The sequence below is a fragment of the Podarcis filfolensis genome, assembly GCF_964270895.1.
Source record: "Podarcis filfolensis genome assembly, chromosome: 4".
NCBI lineage: Eukaryota > Metazoa > Chordata > Lepidosauria > Squamata > Lacertidae > Podarcis > Podarcis filfolensis.
The window spans coordinates 53,827,119-53,849,044 of NC_139607.1; the positions used below are offsets into that span (position 1 = coordinate 53,827,119).

General features: G+C 41.1%; 1 protein-coding gene across 14 annotated transcripts in view; it reads left to right on the forward strand.

Moving 5' to 3' along the window:
• TIAM1 (TIAM Rac1 associated GEF 1) overlaps positions 1–21,926 on the forward strand; it is a 188,100-nt gene that overhangs the window by 160,306 nt on the left and 5,868 nt on the right. For 13 of the 14 annotated variants that reach the window (XM_083611258.1, XM_083611255.1, XM_083611250.1 and 10 more), the window contains 10 exons: positions 8,777–8,956; positions 10,114–10,182; positions 10,492–10,617; positions 11,900–12,008; positions 13,650–13,829; positions 14,826–14,944; positions 16,072–16,180; positions 18,167–18,225; positions 19,530–19,632; positions 21,614–21,701. In XM_083611258.1, the coding sequence (XP_083467384.1) occupies positions 8,777–8,956; positions 10,114–10,182; positions 10,492–10,617; positions 11,900–12,008; positions 13,650–13,829; positions 14,826–14,944; positions 16,072–16,180; positions 18,167–18,225; positions 19,530–19,632; positions 21,614–21,701 (1,142 nt within the window). The remainder of the gene's footprint in view (positions 1–8,776; positions 8,957–10,113; positions 10,183–10,491; positions 10,618–11,899; positions 12,009–13,649; positions 13,830–14,825; positions 14,945–16,071; positions 16,181–18,166; positions 18,226–19,529; positions 19,633–21,613; positions 21,702–21,926) is intronic. The other variant, XM_083611249.1, reaches the window with a different exon arrangement.

Here is a 21,926-nt window from a genome sequence, read left to right on the forward strand (position 1 = left end):
AGAACAAACCTTCTTAGGCTTGATCCAGGATTGGAAGTATGGTGTGTGTGTGTGTGTGTGTGTGTGTGTGTGTGTGTGTTGATGGTATTCATTTATTTCTTTTGGACAAAATTGATGTACTGCAATATAGGATGAAGCTGGGAAAAGCAAACCTCTAGAAGGAAGGATTTGGTTGACCTCTCATCCCGATGATGTTTCCAACTGCATCTCTTTGCTTTCTGCCAAAAAAAAACCCCATCACACTTTAACAGCATTGTGCTGTTCAATTCACATCTGACCGCGGGTGGTCTGGTTGTCACTGAGATGCACACTGCGGGAGGAGAACCATTGTATTATCCTGTAATACACACGATGTACATATATGTACACACAGATGGGTTGAATTGGTACCCATGAAAATGTTTTTTGGGGGTGGAAAGGAGATTTCAAGAGGCTGAAAAGTTTTATATAGCCCCCCCTTGCTTCTCTGGTATAGCCCCCCCCTCTTTTGGGGGCTGCTTCTCTCCCCAATCCACAGGCTCAGTATAATTTAAAGCAAGCAAACGAAAAGCTCAAAGGGCTTCTTCTTTAGAGAATCTGAGCCAGTCAGGGATCACATGGCCATCACGATAACAACCTGTCATTACAGCCCATCAGATTGGCTAAGTGACAACACCATGGTGCTAATTCAGAGCAAGAGCAAAAAGCACTGTCCATACTCTGATTTGGTTTTCTGTCTTTCTTCATTCGTGACATAGCCAAATCTGGTTTTCTGCATGAAGTTGTCAGGAAACCTGTTAACTCTAATTTTCCTACATAATGATATCACAAAGCTAAATTAGAGTGTGGATAGTACCCACTCTGAATGGGCAAATATATTTTGTACTAATCATTCCTGAAATGAGCTGTGCTGATTTGGTTGTGTGGGTGTAAAATGCACCCTCTGCCCTGTTTTGACTTGATATTTTGATTTCAAATCCCCTTTTGGGGAGAAAAAACTGCTGGTCGTTTGTTACCTTTCATCTAAATTAAGGCAGCTGTATCTTAGCACTGCAGTTAATTAGCTAGCGATGGTAGCAAAGAGTCATGATTTTTGTTCAAATTATCAAAGTATTTTGAACATGTTTCCCCCTTATATTTTAGCAATGAAGGACAGTCATTTTGTTTCTTGCATTCAAAGCACATTAATTACGTTCTCTCACCGTCTACTAGTATGATTTGTAAAATATCTTACCTAAACTTCTTACCAGCTATTGGCTTTCAAAGATTTCTAATTGGCAACCTGCTTTATTTCTGGAAATGTTAATATTCTTGTGCAGCACAGGTTGTAGCCAATCAGCTCTCCGGAGCCTCAGGCAATAGACATTTATTTTCCACCGGGGATTTTGCTTCTTCCTTTCAAGTTTAAGCTGTCCTTGCTTGAGTACTTTTTCGAAAGCTCCTTGAAAGGGAGAATTAAGGACTGACTCTGCAGCTTAAATCAGAGAATTTCATTCTAGTTGACTCTATTGAGCGTGTAAAGTCTGAAGAGGAATACAAGAGGAATCCGGTAGCTGCCCATTCTCATTAACATGCAAGAAGGTATCCAGCAGTCAGAAATACTATGAATTGGAATGAGAATATGTATTTTTTTTTTTACCCGTAAAGTAGGTCAAGAAATCTCGATGTGGGGTGTGTCTACCCTCCGTCCATTTTTTATTGCTGAAAATGGCGAATAATGGTATTGTCAGAGTAACATCGTTTTGGTGATGTCAGTTTATTGGAGAGTTAAACGTAAGCCCAGAAATGAAGGCACTGGGAGAGCTTCTGATTCTCTTCGGCATATGCTTCATATGGTGAGATCTACCATATAGCGGAAATAATGAGAGAATGTTATGTTGTTATGCTGCATTTTAAAGGAATAATTGGCTGATGCTATCAAAGCAAATTGAGTGATTTTCCAAGTCTTGCCTTGAACATGCAATAATCTGGGTCACCAGAATATCACACAAGGTGAGATGGGGGTGAAATTTGTTATCCAGCTGAAAGAACATTAAATAAGCAATGAAATTTGAGATTCAGCTGTTTTATAGTTGGATGAGGTAGAAATCTTGGGGAGCAAAATGTTATTGTATTGTGGAAAGGGGGGGGGAAGCATTTCTAATGTGGCTTTTATTGGTCCTTGGGTGCATCCAATTCTGCAAGCCTAAAAATGCAGATTATGGCCAACCGAAGTGAATGACAATTTGGATCTCCAGCAATTACTACTTCTCTTTAAAATATGTAATAAATGCTTATCTTTAATACACATATTTTTCAAGAAAAGATCCATATTAGTGGATGAGATAATTATTGCTTTTACTATCAGTTAACTTTAAAGATATGTGATTAAGTAGGTCTCAGATGAAGTAGATTCTTGCCTATGAAAGCTCATGCTTATAGCAGCTAAGAATTCCATGTACAGTTTTTCGGTTGTATTTTGTATCTTTGGCATGTTAAAGAATCACGTGTTGTTCCTTCTGGATATAATAGCAGGCAATTTGTCTAAAGATAGAAAAGTTTGTGTAAAAACTTCTGAAAATGGTTATGAACTGGTATTTGTCAGGATATTGACATGCCCTGTCAATAAGTCCATGATTGTAGTTCTCTTTAAAACTTGTGTTTGTGCTTTGATGTCTTGTGTGTCAAACGGTTCCTCTGTGTGGGGCTTGGCTTTATGGGTGACCACTGCAATTTGCACAACCATGGTGGTCCTTTTTCTAAGCAATCAAAATTGTGTTAGGCATGTCCATATAACCCCTGCTGGCTTATAAACCTTCTGGCCTCATAAGCCTTTTGTCATGTATTTAAATTCATTGGTCTTCATGGGAATCACACAAAAAACAAAACACAATATTCAATAAGGCAATAGAGCTCTGTTTCTGGTTCAGCAAACCATAAACTTCACAATCAAATGCAAACTTGGTGGAATACGTGTGTATATTACATACACATTGTATGATAAATACATACACACACATATTGCAATATGAAATAATATTTTCATAAGCTATATAACTTATTGGGTCAGTGTTGTATGTGTGTGTTTAGCTTTTTGTTAGCACAAGCTTGAGCTTGAGCTCTTGGTACAGCAAACTAAATATGACATAATAGGCATCACTGAAACCTGGTGGGATAAGTCCCACGATTGGAATGTAATAATGGAGGGATACAATCTATTTCAGAGAAACAGACCAGACAAGAAAGGAGGAGGAGTGGCGGTATATGTCAGGGATGTGTATACCGGTGAAGAGATCCAAGATTTAGAACCTCAAAGCCAAAGTGAGAGCATTTGGGTCAAAATTAAGGGAGAGAAGAATAACAGTGACCTCATTGTGGGAGTTTACTATAGATCCCCAAGCCAAACGGAGGACATAGATGATGCCTTCCTGGAACAGATGGCCAAGCATGCAAAAGCAAGGGAGATAGTAGTAATGGGGGACTTCAGTTACCCGGATAGTTGCTGGATGTCAAACTCAGCCAAGAGCATAAGGTCAAACAGATTCCTCACTGGCCTTGCAGACAACTTCATTGTCCAGAAAGTGGGAGAAGCAACAAGAGGAACAGCCATTTTAGATCTGGTCCTAACCAATGTTGATGACCTGGTTAGTGGGGTAGAAGTGGAAGGATCATTAGGCGCGAGTGATCATGCTCTTCTGAAGTTTACTATACAGCGGAAAGGAGCAGCCAAGCATACTAGGACTCAATTTCTTGACTTTAAGAAAGCTGACTTCATAAAACTTAGGGAAGTGCTGGGTGAGATCCCATGGACAGTAATACTAAAAGGAAAGGGAGTTCATGATGGCTGGGAGTTTGTTAAGAGGGAGATAGTAAAAGCACAACTTCAGGCAATACCAATGAGACGGAAACATGGAAGGTGCCTAAAGAAGCCAGGGTGGCTAACTAAAGAACTTTTAACTGAGTTAAGATTAAAAAAGGATGTGTACAAAAAATGGAAAAGGGGGGAAACCACCAAAGAGGAATTCAAACAAATAGCCAGCACGTGTAGACACAAAGTCAGAAAAGCTAAAGCACAGAATGAACTCAGGCTTGCTAGAGAGGTTAAAAGCAACAAAAAAGGCTTTTATGGGTATGTTCGTAGCAAAAGGAAGAACAAAGAAACCGTGAGGTCACTCAGAAGAGAAGATGGTGAAATGCAAACAGGGGACACAGAAAGGGCTGAACTCCTCAATGCCTTCTTTGCCTCAGTCTTCTCCGATAAAGAAAACAATGCCCGACCTGAAGAATTTGGAGCAAATGATTCAGCAGAGGAAACACAGCCCAGAATAACTAAGGAGATAGTACAAGAATACTTGGCTAATTTAGATGTATTCAAGTCTCCAGGGCCAGATGAACTGCATCCAAGAGTATTAAAAGAACTGGCAGATGTGATCTCAGAACCACTGGCAGTCATCTTTGAGAATTCCTGGAGAACAGGCAAAGTCCCGGCAGACTGGAGGAGGGCAAATGTTGTCCCTATTTTCAAAAAGGGGAAAAGAGAGGACTCAAATAATTACCGCCCAGTCAGTCTGACATCAATACCAGGGAAGATTCTGGAGCAGATCATTAAGCAAACAGTCTGTGAGCACCTAGAAAGGAATGCTGTGATCACCAATAGTCAGCATGGATTTCTGAAAAATAAGTCATGTCAGACGAACCTGATCTCGTTTTTTGACAGAATTACAAGCCTGGTAGATGAAGGGAACGCAGTGGATGTAGCCTACCTTGATTTCAGCAAGGCATTTGACAAGGTGCCCCATGATATTCTTGTAAAGAAGCTGGTAAAATGCGGTCTTGACTATGCTACCACTCAGTGGATTTGTAACTGGCTGACTGACCGAACCCAAAGGGTGCTTATCAATGCTTCCTCTTCATCCTGGAGAAGAGTGACTAGTGGGGTGCCACAGGGTTCTGTCTTGGGCCCGGTCTTATTCAACATCTTTATCAACGACTTGGATGATGGACTCAAGGGCATCCTGATCAAATTTGCAGATGACACCAAACTGGGAGGGGTGGCTAACACCCCAGAGGACAGGATCACACTTCAAAACGACCTTGACAGATTAGAGAACTGGGCCAAAACAAACAAGATGAATTTTAACAGGGAGAAATGTAAAGTATTGCACTTGGGCAAAAAAAATGAGAGGCACAAATACAAGATGGGTGACACCTGGCTTGAGAGCAGTACATGTGAAAAGGATCTAGGAGTCTTGGTTGACCACAAACTTGACATGAGCCAACAGTGTGACGCGGCAGCTAAAAAAGCCAATGCAATTCTGGGCTGCATCAATAGGAGTATAGCATCTAGATCAAGGGAAGTAATAGTGCCACTGTATTCTGCTCTGGTCAGACCTCACCTGGAGTACTGTGTCCAGTTCTGGGCACCACAGTTCAAGAAGGACACTGACAAACTGGAACGTGTCCAGAGGAGGGCAACCAAAATGGTCAAAGGCCTGGAAACGATGCCTTATGAGGAACGGCTAAGGGAGCTGGGCATGTTTAGCCTGGAGAAGAGGAGGTTAAGGGGTGATATGATAGCCATGTTCAAATATATAAAAGGATGTCACATAGAGGAGGGAGAAAGGTTGTTTTCTGCTGCTCCAGAGAAGCGGACACGGAGCAATGGATCCAAACTACAAGAAAGAAGATTCCACCTAAACATTAGGAAGAACTTCCTGACAGTAAGAGCTGTTCGACAGTGGAATTTGCTGCCGAGGAGTGTGGTGGAGTCTCCTTCTTTGGAGGTCTTTAAGCAGAGGCTTGACAACCATATGTCAGGAGTGCTCTGATGGTGTTTCCTGCTTGGCAGGGGGTTGGACTCGATGGCCCTTGTGGTCTCTTCCAACTCTATGATTCTATGATTCTTTGACAAGCTAAATCCTAAAAAGATTCAGTAGGAGAGAGTCTCTAAAAATAAGTTTGTGCTGAAGTCTCTGTTTAAATTACCCAACCTTATCTATCCTACATACCAATAAACAAACTCAATTGCTTTCTGGTTTCCTACATGCCTTTGATATGCTCTCCAAGGGTCATATGGTAGCTGGAGAGGTTCAGTTGGTCCTCATGATCTGTGGATGATTAGGATACATTTCCCTCTTCTAAGAACTGGAACCAGAAACACCCCTTCCAGTTCAGATCTCCATATTCCTTGACCCCAACCAAGATGCTCCTGTTTACTCTCCTGGCATATCGTAGAAATGGAGTGTTGGAAGGGACCCCAAGGGTCATCTAGTCCAACCCCCTGCAATACAAGAATCTTTTGCCCAGCATGGGGCTTCAGCCCTCAACCCTGAGATTAAGAGTCTCATGCTCTACTGACTGTCCTGTATGTGTTGTGCTTTCCTGCTCTTGAGCTTATCAGCTAATAATAGGCTGTGTAGAAACTCTTGCTTTGAGACTCCCCTTCTTCGGTTTTCTTGATATCAGATAGTGGCTACAAGCTTCCAACCCTCTAATTGACATTTCTGGTCAGCAACAGTCTAGCTTATTGTCAGTTCTTCTGGACCTTTCTGTTGTTGTCATATTAATTCAATTTGTATACTGCCCTTCATTTGAGGGTCACAGGACAGTTCATAACATAAATCAATAACCCTTCTCCCACCAACACATTTAAAAAGCCATAGGAGGTTAATCAAACAAACACCTGGCATGTAAAGATAAGTAATGATGGTGCCAGATGAGCCTTCCTAGGGAGAGCATTGCACAAATGGATAGCCACCTCAGTGAGGTCCTAATCCATTTAAGGTTTTATTGGTCAAAGCCAGCACTTTGAATTGGGCCCAGAAACTTAATTGGCAACCAGTTCAGCTGGACCAGAATTGGTGTAATATGCTGAAATTGTCTTCTCCCACTGAGCAACCTGGCAATTCTATACCAGTTGAAGTTTCTGTTTGTTTTTTTAAGAATATTTTTTATTAACCGACCAATCACATCAAATCAAACCAAATTACATAAATTCCAAATTACACAGCTGAATTTTAAATTTTTGTTGGGGGTACCCATATTTCAAGTTCCGAAGGGGATCCAATCAACTTCTTGCTTCTTGCTGCTGTTTTAATGTCCACAAATCTAACCTTATGATGTTCACAGTACTGTCCAGTCCTTTCTTGTTTTTCCACATCTCTTGTTGTTATTTTCATATATTTTTCCTTTCTCTTTGTGACCTCTGATAGTCTCCACAAGCTGGTTAGAACAGTTTGTAATCCTGCGTGGATATTATTATTTTTATCCAGTAGCCATATCCAGACGTTTTCCATATAACATCACTTCCATACATCAAAACAGTCTTAGCGTCATTAATCTTCACCAATCTGCCTCCTTTCTCAAAACCTCTGAGGAGATTCACCAGGAATGCAGTCTGAAAACAGGTCCGTTCCTCCTCCCGGCTATAAATCCTTTGGCAAGATGGCAACTCCGAATTAATTGCTGCGCCATTCCAAAAGCTCTTATTGCTTCTCGATCTCCATAAAGCATACTTTTGGTTAAAGTTTATCTCCACACAGACCTTAATCATCCTGCTTGGGTCAGTTCAACCGACGATTCTAACGAGGAGGGGTTCTTGTAAATCACATAGAAGGAAAGTAAAAAAGGTTCCCCCCCCATTCAGTCCCGTTGTCAACATACCCAGCCTTTGGTGTATCTTCATCGTAAAATATTCCTGTTTCTCCAACCCGTCGTCTTCTTTCGCAGAGGTCACTTAAATTAGCAGACTTCACTCCCCTTCTTCACTTGAAATATGTGCATTTGCTTCTTTTGTAATTAATTATTCCAAATTGCTGCAGCTAGTGCGCGATCAGAGACAGCGTCCAGGAGAGCCGAGGTCCACACGGGGGCATTCTGTCTAGGGCCCTCACCCCCTTCTTTCGAATTAGGGGGTGATTTATGGGCACAGCAGGCAAGGGCAGTGTTCCCCATTTCCTTGGGGCAACAAGGGAGGCTGCCTACTCCCATAACAGCCTCTTAATTACCACGTGTGGGTCGGAGAGATGGTATTGTCGGCCATCTTCCAATGCGCCCCTAGTGGCCCCCCCACCAGTTGAAGTTTCTGAACAGTCTTCAGAGGCAGCCCTACATATAACATGTTGCAGTAATCTAACCTAGAGATTACCAGAGCATAGAGAACAGAAATTAGTCTATCCCTGTCCAGATAGCGGCACAGCTGGGCAATTTTTGTGGAGTGCCATCGTGCCCCTTTCCCTCAGAAACAACAAAATGGCAAATGAGGTAAACAAGCGGGTGGTAGTAAAACCTGTCAGTTTAAAATAAAAGGCATATTCAGTGTCTTCTCTGCTTGGCCTCCTGGGAACAATCTTGTGTCAAGCAATTCTAGCAAACTCCTAAGGGTGTGAATATCTCAGTAATTGGCATCTCAAACCTGGACATTTGAGCCAGCTCTCTTACTGCGACATCTGAATAACATTTCTGCACTGTTGATATAACCTCTTGTGAAGTTATGCTGATGCAGCAGTTGGTAAACCCTGTCCTAAGCAGCTATTTCCTAGTGCAGCAGGCTTCAGGACTGGGCTTGTAGAATGCTTTAATTACCTTGTGTACAGCATCGCATAGTTCCTTTAGAAAAGTAATCATGTGTAATTTGCATTGTTATGGTGTCGATGTAATATACTACATTTTGCTTTAGAAGAGCCCGGTAATTTGAAGTGCTTTAAATCGGAGAAACAATGATGATAGCTTAATCTGGACATTTCAATGGGACTGGTAACGATGGCACCATTGTTTCTGGAAAATAACATCGGCTATATGTGTGTTTTTAATTTTAAAGAGCACAGAACAGGTTGCTGCTTTTTGTCGCAGTCTTCATGAGATGAATTCGTCTGACTCTTGTGTGACCCCTCAGGAATTTACTGGGCCTCAGCAAGCCACTACAAGACAGCTAACCGATGCTGACAAACTGCGCAAGGTTATTTGTGAACTCCTTGAAACAGAACGCACATATGTCAAGGTGAACTGCTGCTTTTGGGAAATGCTTAATAGTCATGTATAAAAGGCAGTGTGGAGGGATGCGCTCACCCTGAAAGGGGCTTGATCCTTTGTGTGTGCTCCCCTGAAGCCTGCACATAAAATGCATGGGCAACTGGACTGTCCACTGTCTTCCATTGTCTTCACCTGCCCACCCCATGGCCTGTAAACCTTAGCTGATGCAGGAGAAAGGGAAGAAGCAGACCCAGAAAAGCACTTGGGACTGCGCATCCTAGCATCCCTGCGGGGAAATTGGTACAACCCTCAGTTTCCCACAAGTGATGCTGGAATGTGTAATCTTCACAAGGGCACAGGTGCTCTGAACATCGCCACCGCCAGCTCCCATCTTCTCCAGTCCTGGATAAGCTTAGTGAGGTGAACAAGAAAGGGTGGTGGTGGTGGACACTTAGAATCAGGTGGAGTAGTAGCTGCTCCTCTGTATCCTGCTCACAAGACCAAGCATGTTCGGCTTTGCAAGCACTCCCATTAGATTATTTGTGAAATCCCCAGTGTTAAGCTTCTGTCTCTTAGTCACAAACCTGGTGGAGCATGGCATTCTTCTATTCCCTGCTGATGTCAAAGTTCTGGCAGGAGCTAAGTGGATGCAAATGGCTCTCTGGGAGCCCACATGTTTGCATGGTCCTTGTAAGCCTTGGCTTTGTTTACTGTCTCATGTAACCTAGCTAATGGTTTATTAAGATGGCTTGTTTAACCAATCATTGTGTTTTACCACAATTTATGGTTCACTAAGTAGGGGTTCTTTGCAACTGAAGGTTAACAAGGTAGAAACCCTTCTTTGCCACACTGAATGAAGAGAGGGGTGGGGGAGAGTATGAGCCCAATGCTTAGATCAGACATGCTGAGTCTCTTTTAAAGGGTAAAGGGGACCCCTGACCATTAGGTCCAGTTGCGGCCGACTCTGGGGTTGTGGCGCTCATCTCGCTTTATTGGCCGAGGGAGCCGGCGTACAGCTTCTGGGTCATGTGGCCAGCAGGACTAAGCCGCTTCTGGAGAACCAGAGCAGCGCTTTGCTAAATTCTGTTTACATTATGTGCAAACCAGCTCCAGGAAGATGCTTTAAACCTGTACTTTCTAGGATTGGGAGAAAATACAGCTAAAGTAATTTTCTTTTACTTTCAGGATTTAAATTGTCTAATGGAGAGATACCTGATGCCTCTGCAAAAGGAAACATTCCTCACTCAAGAAGAGGTATGGAACTTTCCCCAGTATATTATTCAGGAAGGTTTGTTGACTGAAATTAAACAAGATGCAATGTAGATTCGAACCATGAAATTCTGAAATGGATTTTTGAGCATAATTAAGCAGATGACTGATATTGCCAAGGATTTGTAAGGGCAAACATGTTCAAATAAAGGCTGGTTAGCAGGATTAGACTTTTATACTAAAATCAGATTGCTGGCATTTAGGAGTCTAAAAATGTAGAGATAATGTGTTGTTACATATTTTATGTGAGAGGAATAATTTTCAAGCCATGTTTCCCTATTTCTTTCTCACCAGCTTGACGTTCTCTTTGGAAATTTGACTGAAATGGTGGCATTTCAGGTTGAATTCCTGAAAACGCTTGAAGATGGGGTGAGGTTGGTTCCAGATCTGGAAAAGCTTGAAAAAGTTGACCAGTTTAAAGTAAGCATTTATTTTAATTAATCAGTAGCATTACTCCTAACTCTCCATTAATTTAATTTAATTTAATTTAATTTAATTCAATTCAATTCATAGTATGCTATAAGGATGTTTTCATATCCAGTTTCTCACTTGTATTTTTGTTGAAGAGTAAATAACAGAAATTTCATTGTCTTAAAGACCTCAGTTCAGGCAAGGCTAGTGTGCCATTTTCTAGAAAATAACACTGGAAATCTGAACTATAAACTGCGCTCTGTTTGCTCTTGACAAAAAAGCAGAAAAGAAAGCCACTTCTTTATTACCCTTCTCTTTCCTGTTACCAGGAATTACATAATACATAAAAGAAATGTAAAGAAAAAAAGTAAAAACTAATTGCAAAGAAGCAGTATCAGAGGAACTGGAAAATGTTTTAAATATTGCATTATTAGGTTATAACATTACTAAACGGGAATATGTGCATGTTCTATAAATCTTTATCATTTAAGTGCAGATTGTTCTCTTCAGTTTTTTACTTTCATCTGACCTCAGTAAGAGAGCAGGATTGTGTGGTAAATGATCCCTAGGTGTGGGTTTCTTGTAGGGCTGTGCATTAAATAAATAATAAGGCCAGTCTCTTGGTAGTGATCTCTCCCTTCATGAGGCAGCTTTTGATGGTCTGTTGCTATGGATGCTACCCAGAAATTTTCCTCATTCCCTCTGAAGGTAGGAGGGAATTCTAGATTTCTGAACTACCTCCTTCAGAAATGAAAATGTCCACTTTCCTCCAAAGGGGCCAGTGTTTTCTTATTGGTCCCCAAAAGCATCCATCATAAATGTCCAGATGGCAAAATGTAGGGGGGTAAATACTATAAACTGCCCTGGGATCCTTGGGTAAAGGGAAGTATATTAATTTAATAAATAAATAAATAAATTCCTATGAATTCACATTTCATTTTAAGATGTTATTAGGAAGAGAGGGAAACTCCAGTGGCCCTTCCCCCCTCCCGCCCCCACTTCAAGGTTGTTCATCAAAAAAATGTTCTAAGTGGAGTCTTGTGCGATTTTTGTTTTACATTCTTATCGTGCTTGAAATTGAGGCTTGCCAATGAAATCGGTTGATACTTAAGACATTCCTTGTATTCTGAATTACCAACTTCCTTCTCCTTCTGGTCTCAAAAGCTCTAGTCGTATGATATGGGTGGAGGGATGAGAAAAAGTATTGTATACTTTATAGAATGTCTGAATGCACTATTAAAAAACAAACAAAGCAGCTAAAATTCTCTGCTTTCCATTCTCTTGATCCTAGAAAGTGTTATTTTCCTTGGGTGGGTCATTCCTTTATTATGCTGATCGTTTCAAGCTCTACAGTGCCTTTTGTGCCAGCCATACAAAAGTTCCAAAAGTTCTTGTGAAAGGTAAGAGCTATATGAACGCAACATACCTCCCTTATTCTCAAATTGTGTGGTAGCCTCTCTCAAACCGTAACATTGCATCACTACATTCAGGGTTTGGGCGATGCTAGAGCTATATGTGCTTGTAGCCCTGTGAATACAGGCATGGATTATTTTGCTGTGCGATCTTTTGAGGTCTTTCAAAACTGTTAATACAGGTTTAATACCAGGATGATGAGTGATACAATTTGTGTGTCACTTTAAAACTCTTTTTAACTCTGGTAACAAACCTATTCAGAGTTCTCTTTGCTTAAGTAATTCATCTTCTGGAAACTGGGGTGCTTGTATCAGCAAACTCTTCCCCAAACAAACTAGATAGAAAGGCAGTTCCATCTTCTTAAGCTCCAGAGGAGTATTTTTTTTAGAGCTACCTGCAAAATTAATCATACACAGAAGTTTCCTGTGAAATATTTATGTATATAGGGAAATGGTTCCTTTACAGCACAGCTTGCATATCCATAATGCATATATATCTTTATCAGGAATGATTTGTGGGTGGAAGAGGAAGTTGCAAGTTCTGTAGTGTAATGTAAGGTTAATTTATTTTTGCACTGGGATCCATTGATCCCTGGACTGCATTCAGGTCTGTCCACATATAAAGTGGGGGAGGCCAAAGAGGGAGCCATTTCATGAAGCCGCCTTTCTGCTAGTCCATATGAATATTTATCACGGATGGTGTACATGGAGTATGTGTTGGCTGGTGCTATGGGTGGGATGAGGCAGGTAGCTCTAGGTAGGAGAGGAGATGGAGAGTTGCTTCATGTATTGTCATATAACGTTAATCAGCTTTGTGGCAACCAAGGAAGTTCATATGGCGTTGGGAGGATGTAATCACTTATGCCATACAGCATTTAATATCTGATGGGAAACTACAGGGAAGAAGCTGGACCACTGGTCCATCTAGATCAATATTGATCCATCTAGCAGGGGCTGTCCAGGATTCCAGGCAGGAGTCTTTCCTAGTTGTGTCTGAGATTGAACCTAAGACCTCTCTGCAGGTAAAGCGTTTGCTTTAGCACTGTGCCACAGCCCCGCTCTCCTCCAGGAAGCAAGCCCTAGGAAGGGAAGAGGCCTTCTGTTAACAACCTGCCCATGAAGCTGCATACCACAATCTTCAAATACTGTCAGCCAACAATACTTTTCTCTTGTGCCTTCCAAGTGGATTTTTTTTTTAAAATGCAGTCCATGTGCAAATTTGCACTCCCTTACCTCCCTGTACAAACCCTGCGCATGCCAGCTGATTCCATTATAGGCACATCATTCAACTGACTGTTTCCATATCCATTTTCATGAAGTCACATTTCCATGCTTGAGTTTGGGGTATTTTTCTCACCACTTTCCCCACCCCCCATATCACCTGCCTTCCTGTTTTCTTGTTGGAATGGTGCTTGAGAAATCTGTCACCCCACAAACCATGCGGGTGGTGGCTACACCTTAAAATTTAACAATATTCATCTTACTGTATATCTGTATTTTGTTTGCCACCCTGAGTACCTTCAGGCAGAGAGAGTGGTAGATAAATAATATGTAATAATATTTTTTTAAAAATGAAGCGAAATGTTTTCATCATGTCCTGAGAGTTGCTTTTTATTTCCAATCCTTTAGCTAAGACAGACACTGCGTTTAAGGCTTTTTTGGATGCTCAGAATCCCAGACGACAACACTCATCAACGTTAGAGTCGTACCTTATCAAACCCATCCAGAGGATATTGAAGTACCCTCTTTTGTTGAAAGAACTCTTTGCCCTCACTGATGCAGACAGTGAAGAACATTATCACCTGGATGGTAAGCTGATACTGAGTGTGATTTTAAAGCTTAATGTGTGCCAAGTTTTATTACGCGTTTGTTTTTGTCACATGTTCCTGCATCCTGCTTGCGAGTGTCCCACAGACAGCTGCAGGAGACCAGGATGTTGGACTAGGAAGGCCTTTGGTCTAATCCAGGAGGACCCTGCTTGTGTTCTGTAGAGCCACTTAACATGTTACAAGGTGACCCACATTTGTAACTCTTGAAAGGAGTTCATATAGCTAAAGGTATGTGGGGAACCTGCACCTAGAGGTTTAATTGGTCCCTGCTTATGAAGATGTGGGGTAGGGAGAAAGTTTTGTTGCATGTTCTCAGATTTGCCAATGCACAGTACAGAAAAGATAAGGTCAACCCACCCTGGAAACTTTAGGGATCTTAATTGAGAAGCTGTGTGCTTGAAGATAGTCTCTAAGAGTGCATGCACAGGGCAACACTTGCACATTTTGTTCTGTAATTGATCACACCCTTGGGTGGTCGTGCTGTTGCATCAAGACATGCAAAGCATTCAGTTTTGCATGTGTTGCTGAGTAGATAAAAACGGTGTATGTGCAATACTGTAGTATGCATGGCTGCGTAACTGGTTGTGATTCATTAAAAATAAAATTGCACAGCTACTGTCCCTCAGTACTATCAAGACTGTAGTTCAGTGAGTCCAAATTTAATCACTGCTCCTTCACACACTCTGCCCAGCCTGAACTAACTCTCCTGTTTGGCTGATAAATCACAGCATTGCTGTAGACTGAGGAACATAATAAAAAGATAACGCAGGAAAAAGAATAACCTATTCCCGGCCAGCAGGTCAAATACATTGTGATGGAAGGTGTTGTGTTGCAAACCAAGAGCACAAGGACAATTGTCTAAATGTTCTAAAAATGCAGTAGAAATGTAATGCAGATAAACACTCCCAAAGGATAGTAATGCAGTCTGGTATCTCTACTCTCATTGCTTTCTGTTTCTTTGCCTTTCTTCTTCTAGTGGCCATTAAAACAATGAACAAAGTTGCCAGCCATATTAATGAAATGCAGAAAATCCATGAGGAATATGGTGCTGTGTTTGACCAGCTCATTGCAGAGCAAACAGGAGACAAAAAAGAGGTAAGGGCATGTTCTTGATAGTTTGGAAGATATTTTGATTATTTTTTTTAAAGGATGATATATCTTTTGTGACTTAAGAATTTAATCTCTTATTTCTAGTTGTTAGTTCTGTTTTCTTTCACTGTCTCACAAATCATAAACAGCACATAAACACTCCAGAAGACATGCCTTGGTGGCAATTGTATAAATTCTGGTTCAAGTACTGTGTTGGTATGGTATAAATAGCCTTCTGAAAGGAGATCTTTATCCCAGATGATATCTGTGCTGGGTTTAAACTGATTTTATGTCTGTGTTGCTGTTGTCTGAAACTGTTACATATAAGCTGTAATTGTTTTTATATATGCAACTATTTTATATAAACCTGTTTTATATTTTTGTTATATTTTAAATCACTTTGGGATGCATTAGTGGAAGTGGTTTATAAATTATTAAATTAAATAAATAATACATGACTATCCAACCCATGCACTATATGACTGCCCTATCTATATATCCAGGTTGCTTGGGTTTGTTTCCTTTTCCTTTGCTTTCAGCCTATATTCCTCGAAACAATGATGTGGCCAATGGTGCGTTTGAAAGTAATGTTTAATACCTGTAAAGAAAGCCTATCTGGAAGCTGAAAATGGAAATTGTTAGGACTAGGGCTGTCATTCAAAGAAATCTTAGCCAATAAATTGTATGGGTTTTATTGGTTTATGTTAGATTACATTTACCCACGCACCATTCAAAGAAAAAATGTTATCTTAAATATACTAGGAATGCCTAAAATTGGAACTGCTTGTCTTGTTCCTAGCATCAGCTGATGCTGAGGACATGAAATTCACATGCCTTGCTTTTCAGCACCAGCCAGTGCATCTTCTCTCTTCCATTTGGGGTAGGGAGTACAGCCTGCAGTAGGCCAGGAATGGAGAATCTCAGGCCCAGGGGCAAGATCTGCTCCTCCAAGCCTTCGTTTGACACACGTTGCAGTTTTTGAATCATGTCTTTTGTTTAGACTTGCAAAGCCATCATTTTAAAATCCCATTGTAAGAATTCACCTGCATGCTTCAGTGTCGATAATTTTATGAAACCAGTTTTTAAAATGCACACTGACATTTCTTTTCTGTCTGCGTTTCTCTGGTTGGCAGGTTGCAGATCTTTCTATGGGAGACTTACTTTTGCACACCACAGTCATCTGGCTTAATCCTCCCACATCGCTTGGGAAGTGGAAAAAGGAACCTGAATTGGCAGCATTTGGTATGTGCTTTCCCCCCCAAAAAACAAAGCAAATGATAGTTTTCATTTAGAACTTAAGCAGAATTTGCCAATGATTGTTTCCAGGGTCATAGCTCCAGGGGAGTCTCCTACCATTCCAGGTTAGTGCTTTAACACAGCCTTGCAAATAAGCCCACAAAAGTTGCTAGCCTGCAACCGTGCTGGGGCCTGGCAGAAGAGAAATGTGGAGCTGTCTCCCTCTTGCAGCAGCCTGCTAAATTTTTGTGCTGGGCACAGAAGAGGGGACTTCCTTCTTCTGGTAGTCTGCTTGGCTTTTATGCTAGGCAAAGGGGAGGGACAGAGTGTTCTATCCCTGCTGTTTGGCCTGCATAGGAGTCCTTGCTGCTAGGGGTGGACTACCAGGCCAGTGCTTAAATGCAAACTGCTTTAGCAATAAACAGTAAGTGCAAGAAAAAGCACCTTCCCCTAAAAAAAAGTAGTGTCTGTTGTACCACAGGACTTCCATGCACCAAAATTGCTCCTCCTGCCATGTGGAATATATAGTTCATGAAATCGCCTCTGCATTGTGAGTAGGTTAGGCATGGGTACCATGAGCTTATAGGTTTTGGCTGAACTGAATCAGCATATCCTGAAAATTGCTCTTTACATGTCAGTCATGTAAATTTAGGAGCCCAGTCTGCTCTGGTTGAAAATGGTGTCTAACCATGATCAACCAGTTTCTCCTTCCATCCTCAATTTAGATCCATCGGGGCTATTGGCCTACATTTTACTCCCATGTAAATGTTGATGCTGGTTCCTTTCCTTAGCACAGCAGTGTGGCAGAATTAATTGCCTGCAGATGAACTAGGAATGCATGACAATTTAATAAGATTAGCAGCATGGATTTTTTAAAAACCTCTTTTGACGTAATACATTGGCTTTGTAACTTATGGATATCTGGGACTTTGTTCACTGAATTTTGTCCTTTTTAAATATATGAACTACTATTATGTTGATTGCTTATATGAACCTTATTCAATCAAGAAAATTAAGTGGTAATCATTAAACTGCTTGCTCTGGAGTAATCCATTATATTGCATAAAATAATTCCCACAATATGCAGTTTGATGATAACCAGTTTAAGTGTCTGTAATGTTTTTAATATAAAGCTATAATCTAGAACTGTGGTGGGCAGACTTCAAGTTTGTGAGATGTGCTTCGTTTTTTATTAGAGCCCTTACTTACATCCACCAACCAGAGCCTGATGCAAAAGACATGAATTTAGTATTAAATTCCATAAATTTGCTTTTGGTATCAGAGCTGAATGGTGCCCACACTCCTTCCATGCTCAAACCCATTCCTGTTTACCTTAATCTTTCTTCATTTCAGGAATGTAATTTTAGGATGAGGGGAAGTCAGAAATCCATGCCTATTTACTGCAAACCAATCAGAGATATACCAGTAGATTGAGATATATTCTCTGCCCACCCCTGATTTAGAATACTTGCATGCAAAGGTATAATAATATATCTGTAGCAGTTGGGGTGTGTGTGGGGGAAACAGTGTACTGACACTTGATTTTGCCAGCATCTATTCTAGACAGTATAAATTATTTCATATTTTTAATAAGCTATGTCTTTTATGTTTTGCATTCATAATCCCCCGCCATCACTATATTCCTTAGCAGGATTGTTCTGAAAGCTAATGTATCAGCATTACATATGTATAATATTTCCCAACCATGTTTTTTATTGTAAAATATTTCAATGATAATGTTATTATGTTTTTATGTATTTTGAGAGCCGCCCAGAGTGGCTGGGACGACCCAGTTAGATGGGTGGGGTATAAATAATAAAATGATGATGATGTGATAAGCATTTGAAATTTCCAAGCATAAACTTAGTTGTTTGGGCGCATGGGATATGTACTTGGGAATGTATCCACCTCCCCTTTTCCCACTACTTTGACTTAACAATCTATTCCACACTACAAATTACTGGTTTTCTATATATTTTGGTCCCTCTCTAGTATTCAAAACTGCTGTGGTTCTTGTCTATAAAGATGGCTCCAAACAGAAGAAAAAGTTGGTAAGTTTTTCTATTACAGTAAATAACACTATCAGTATTTAAAACTGGCACATGCTGAAACTTCCCTGCAGTTCCCAGTAGATAGTCAGAGTCACACATGTGAAGTCACCTCTCAGGAAGGGATGTGGAGGCAGAAGCCAGACTGTCTTTGAAGGACTCCAGAGGCATCATTCTGTTGGCTTCAAGAACACAGGAAGAGCCCTGTTGTATCAGATCAATGGCCCGTCTAGTACAGCATCCTGTTCTCACAGTGGCCAACCAAATGCTTGTGCGAAACCCACAAAGCAGGATCTGAGTGTAACAGCGCTCTTTCCTCCTGCTTGTTTCAGCGGCTGGTATTCAGAAGCATGCCACCTCCAAGTGTACAGATAGCATTGTGCTCGCAGGTTGCCTCTCAGCTGGGAAGCTGGCGACAGCAGCAATCAGGATGCCTTTGAGGGGCACAATGCTGTCCTTCAAAGGTAGCCTCCCAATGGATAGGTCAACATCGCAGTAAAGTCAGATGGGCAACTTGAGGTGGACAGTGCTGCTCACCCCAATTCTTTTGAAGGAACTGAGCACAACTGTTGCTTATATTAAGCAGCTCTCCTCAATTTCATATGGCATTGTCAGAATCATTGCAGGCACTTGCAGTTGCTATTTTGGACGCAGTCAGCAACTACACAATGCACTGCACACCTTGCATTGTGCAGTGCAGTGTTTCTCAAATGTGGAGGGGCGTTGGCGGGGCTATTGTAGATCGGAGGGGCAGGAGTGTTTTAATCCTTTTGAAAATTCAAATAAAATAATTAGGGGAGCCAGGTTTGAAGGGGGTGTAGTATTTAAATGTTAGTAAAAAGGGGGCATGGGTTGAAAAAGATTGAGAAACACTGCCGTAGTACTTTACTAGCTGAGAGAAGCTGAGCGGACCTTTGATAAGTCATTACCAGTTCCCAGATCTGGAAGAAGCTACGAACAGTATACTATGGACAGTACACCACACTGCAAAATAAAACTGACAAATAGTATTTGTGAGATATTTGAACCTAAAGTTTTCTCAGGTCTGTGGGATGGGGAGGTGGTCAACAGAGGAGTGATTGCCTTTCATTCCCAGGCAAGTGGAATGAAAGAAACCTGAATGCAGTGCTGGCTAGCAACATTATTTCTTAAGAAATGGGCAGAGATAGATTGCTAAAGGAAAGGGAAAACACATTCGTAGGAAAGAGTTTCATTAGCTTTATTTTTCTGGATACTTCAGACCACAGGTGTGAAGTCAGTGCTATAAAAATAATAATAGGCATGGTTCTCTCCCCACTCTTATATAGGGAGGATCACACAGGGCTTCAATATACGAAGACTCAGACCCATTCCGTTTCCGTCACATGATTCCTTTAGAAGCTCTGCAAGTTCGGGCACCAGCAAGCGCAGGTAGCAAGCAAACATTTTTCTTTGTGTTTGGATCTGTTTTTAATTTATTTTTTACTACAATGTAAGTTTGTTGTTCTAGCCAAAGGTCATGACAAACCAACCCATAGCAACAGTACCAAGAAAACAATACAGATCATAGAGCCATAATATGAGCCAACATCCACGATATGTTTATCTTACTTAAAAACCTTTGTGCTTTTCTAAACATTCAAGGCAGGTACCAAAACATACATACAAAAAATGGAGCAAATAAAAGCGAGTTCCAACAACAGAAAAATAGAAAATAACCTCAACAGACTCTTCAATGTAAAACCAAATTAAAGACTGAAAAAACACAGCAACTGCCTAGCATACCATGCCTTTTGGTTTGGCAAATGTGGCTGTTCAGCTTCTCCTGAAATTGAAACACATGATCTCTAGATTGGGCTCTGCTGTAGTGAACTCTGTGTGGGCTGCCCTTGAAAAAAGTTTGTAAACTACCATGGTTTCAAAATTCATTATTACACTGGCACGAGTGTAGAACCCATACAATATCACTCCAAAAACATGGGTTAATTACTTCTTTCTGACTGCAGTTCATTATTCTGGTTTTAACCTTAAATGTCCCACATGACCTATGTACTGAAGGAAGCCTCCCCAGTTTTTGTGCTTTCAGATCCTTTGAGGAAGCTCTTATGAGTTTGGCTCTTATGAGAAATGGCTCTTATCCTGCCATTTAATTGCAGTGGTTCACCATTAACTCTAGAGCCTCTTTGGTGGTGGTAACACCTTGGTGGTGCTGAGACATCTTGCTCAGGGATGGCCTCCCTGCTGCCGCCACATAAGTGAGAGATGTCAGCAAACCTTTGCCTAAATTTTGACTAATTTTAAAAGAGGAAATTGCTTAAATCTTTGCCTGTTAAATTTTTTATTTTGATGGAGTATTGTGACTGATTTCTTTAATATACTGTAAGCCACTCAAAGTCATTCTTCTGAGCACTGAATGAATCATCCTGCCATGCTCCCAGACCTCATTTGCCATGTTCAGTGAAATGCTTGTTTAAGCATGTAGGCAGCCTTATTTGAGGTTGATCACTGCTGAGCTTGAGTCACTCAAAAGACTTGCTGGGAACCACTGGGTCCTATGCTATAGCAATGTTAGTTTTTCCTATTTCAGAGCATTCCCAATTCCTTTGAACCAGTGGCTTCATGTTGCTGACCAACCATTAAAACAAGCAAACCACCGTTCATTTCCTACATATATAAAGAAAGGTTTAAACCCTCAAGCTGCCAGATTGTGTTTCCAAGGTGGTTTAGGTTAGCACTGATGTTCATCTGGCCCTTACTTGATTGCAACTCACTTGCCTTGTCATTCTGCATGTCGGTCTACAAAAATTCTATTGTCTGATCTGATCTCCAGAAACTGCTGTCATGGAGAGTAAATAGAGAGACACTTTTTTGAAGTGCATGAAACAAGTATTCCTAATATGCGCTGCTGGTGTGCACTGCATGTGGCCTGGCTGTATGAGTTGTTAGGTTCACTCCGGTGAAAGCTGAATCTTGTTGAACAGCTGGAAGCCCACTAGCAAGCAGAGAAGCTGCAGGAAGCCCTAAAACAGATAGCGGAATAGTTTTGTGGCAAGTGAGCCTACAATTCTTTTCTCTGTTGTGCTGTAACATGGTATTGCAGGCTCGAGAGAACAACTTACGACTGTCAATGTTGCCCTTGAAGCCACAGAATAAGCAATAAGAGATCGTCCCAAAGGAGTAGCCTTGGCTGTTCTCTTATTTCATTCTCTTTGCTTTAAAATGTGGATTGTGCAGTCTGTGGCTCCTCTGGAAGTACCCAAACTCTCATTTGGTGCAGCCTTTAGAAGCTGATGCTCACACAGTCCTGGTGAATTTTGCATAGCTCTCCCTTTTGTCAGTCACGGGGGATGGCCGTAGTAGCCATGAAAATTCAAAACACGGTTTTTTTAAAGTGTTTTTATCTTTCTTCTAGACACAGAGGCCAATTCTGTCTGTGAGATTGTTCATGTGAAATCTGAGTCTGAAGGCAGGCCAGAGAGGTCATTCCACCTTTGTTGTAGGTAAGAGAGTGCTGTTTTTAAATATACAAATATATTTGACTCTTGTAATGAAGCTTATTGTTACTGTTTATTGTAAGCCACTCTGAAAGCCACAGCCAAGAGCAGCTATCAAAAGATGAATGAACAGATCAATAGTTAGATAGAGGACTAGATAATGTTGAGGAAAGCTGGGCATAGAACTGGAAAACCTGGGTTTAATTTTGATCATTGCCAGGGTCTTTCTGT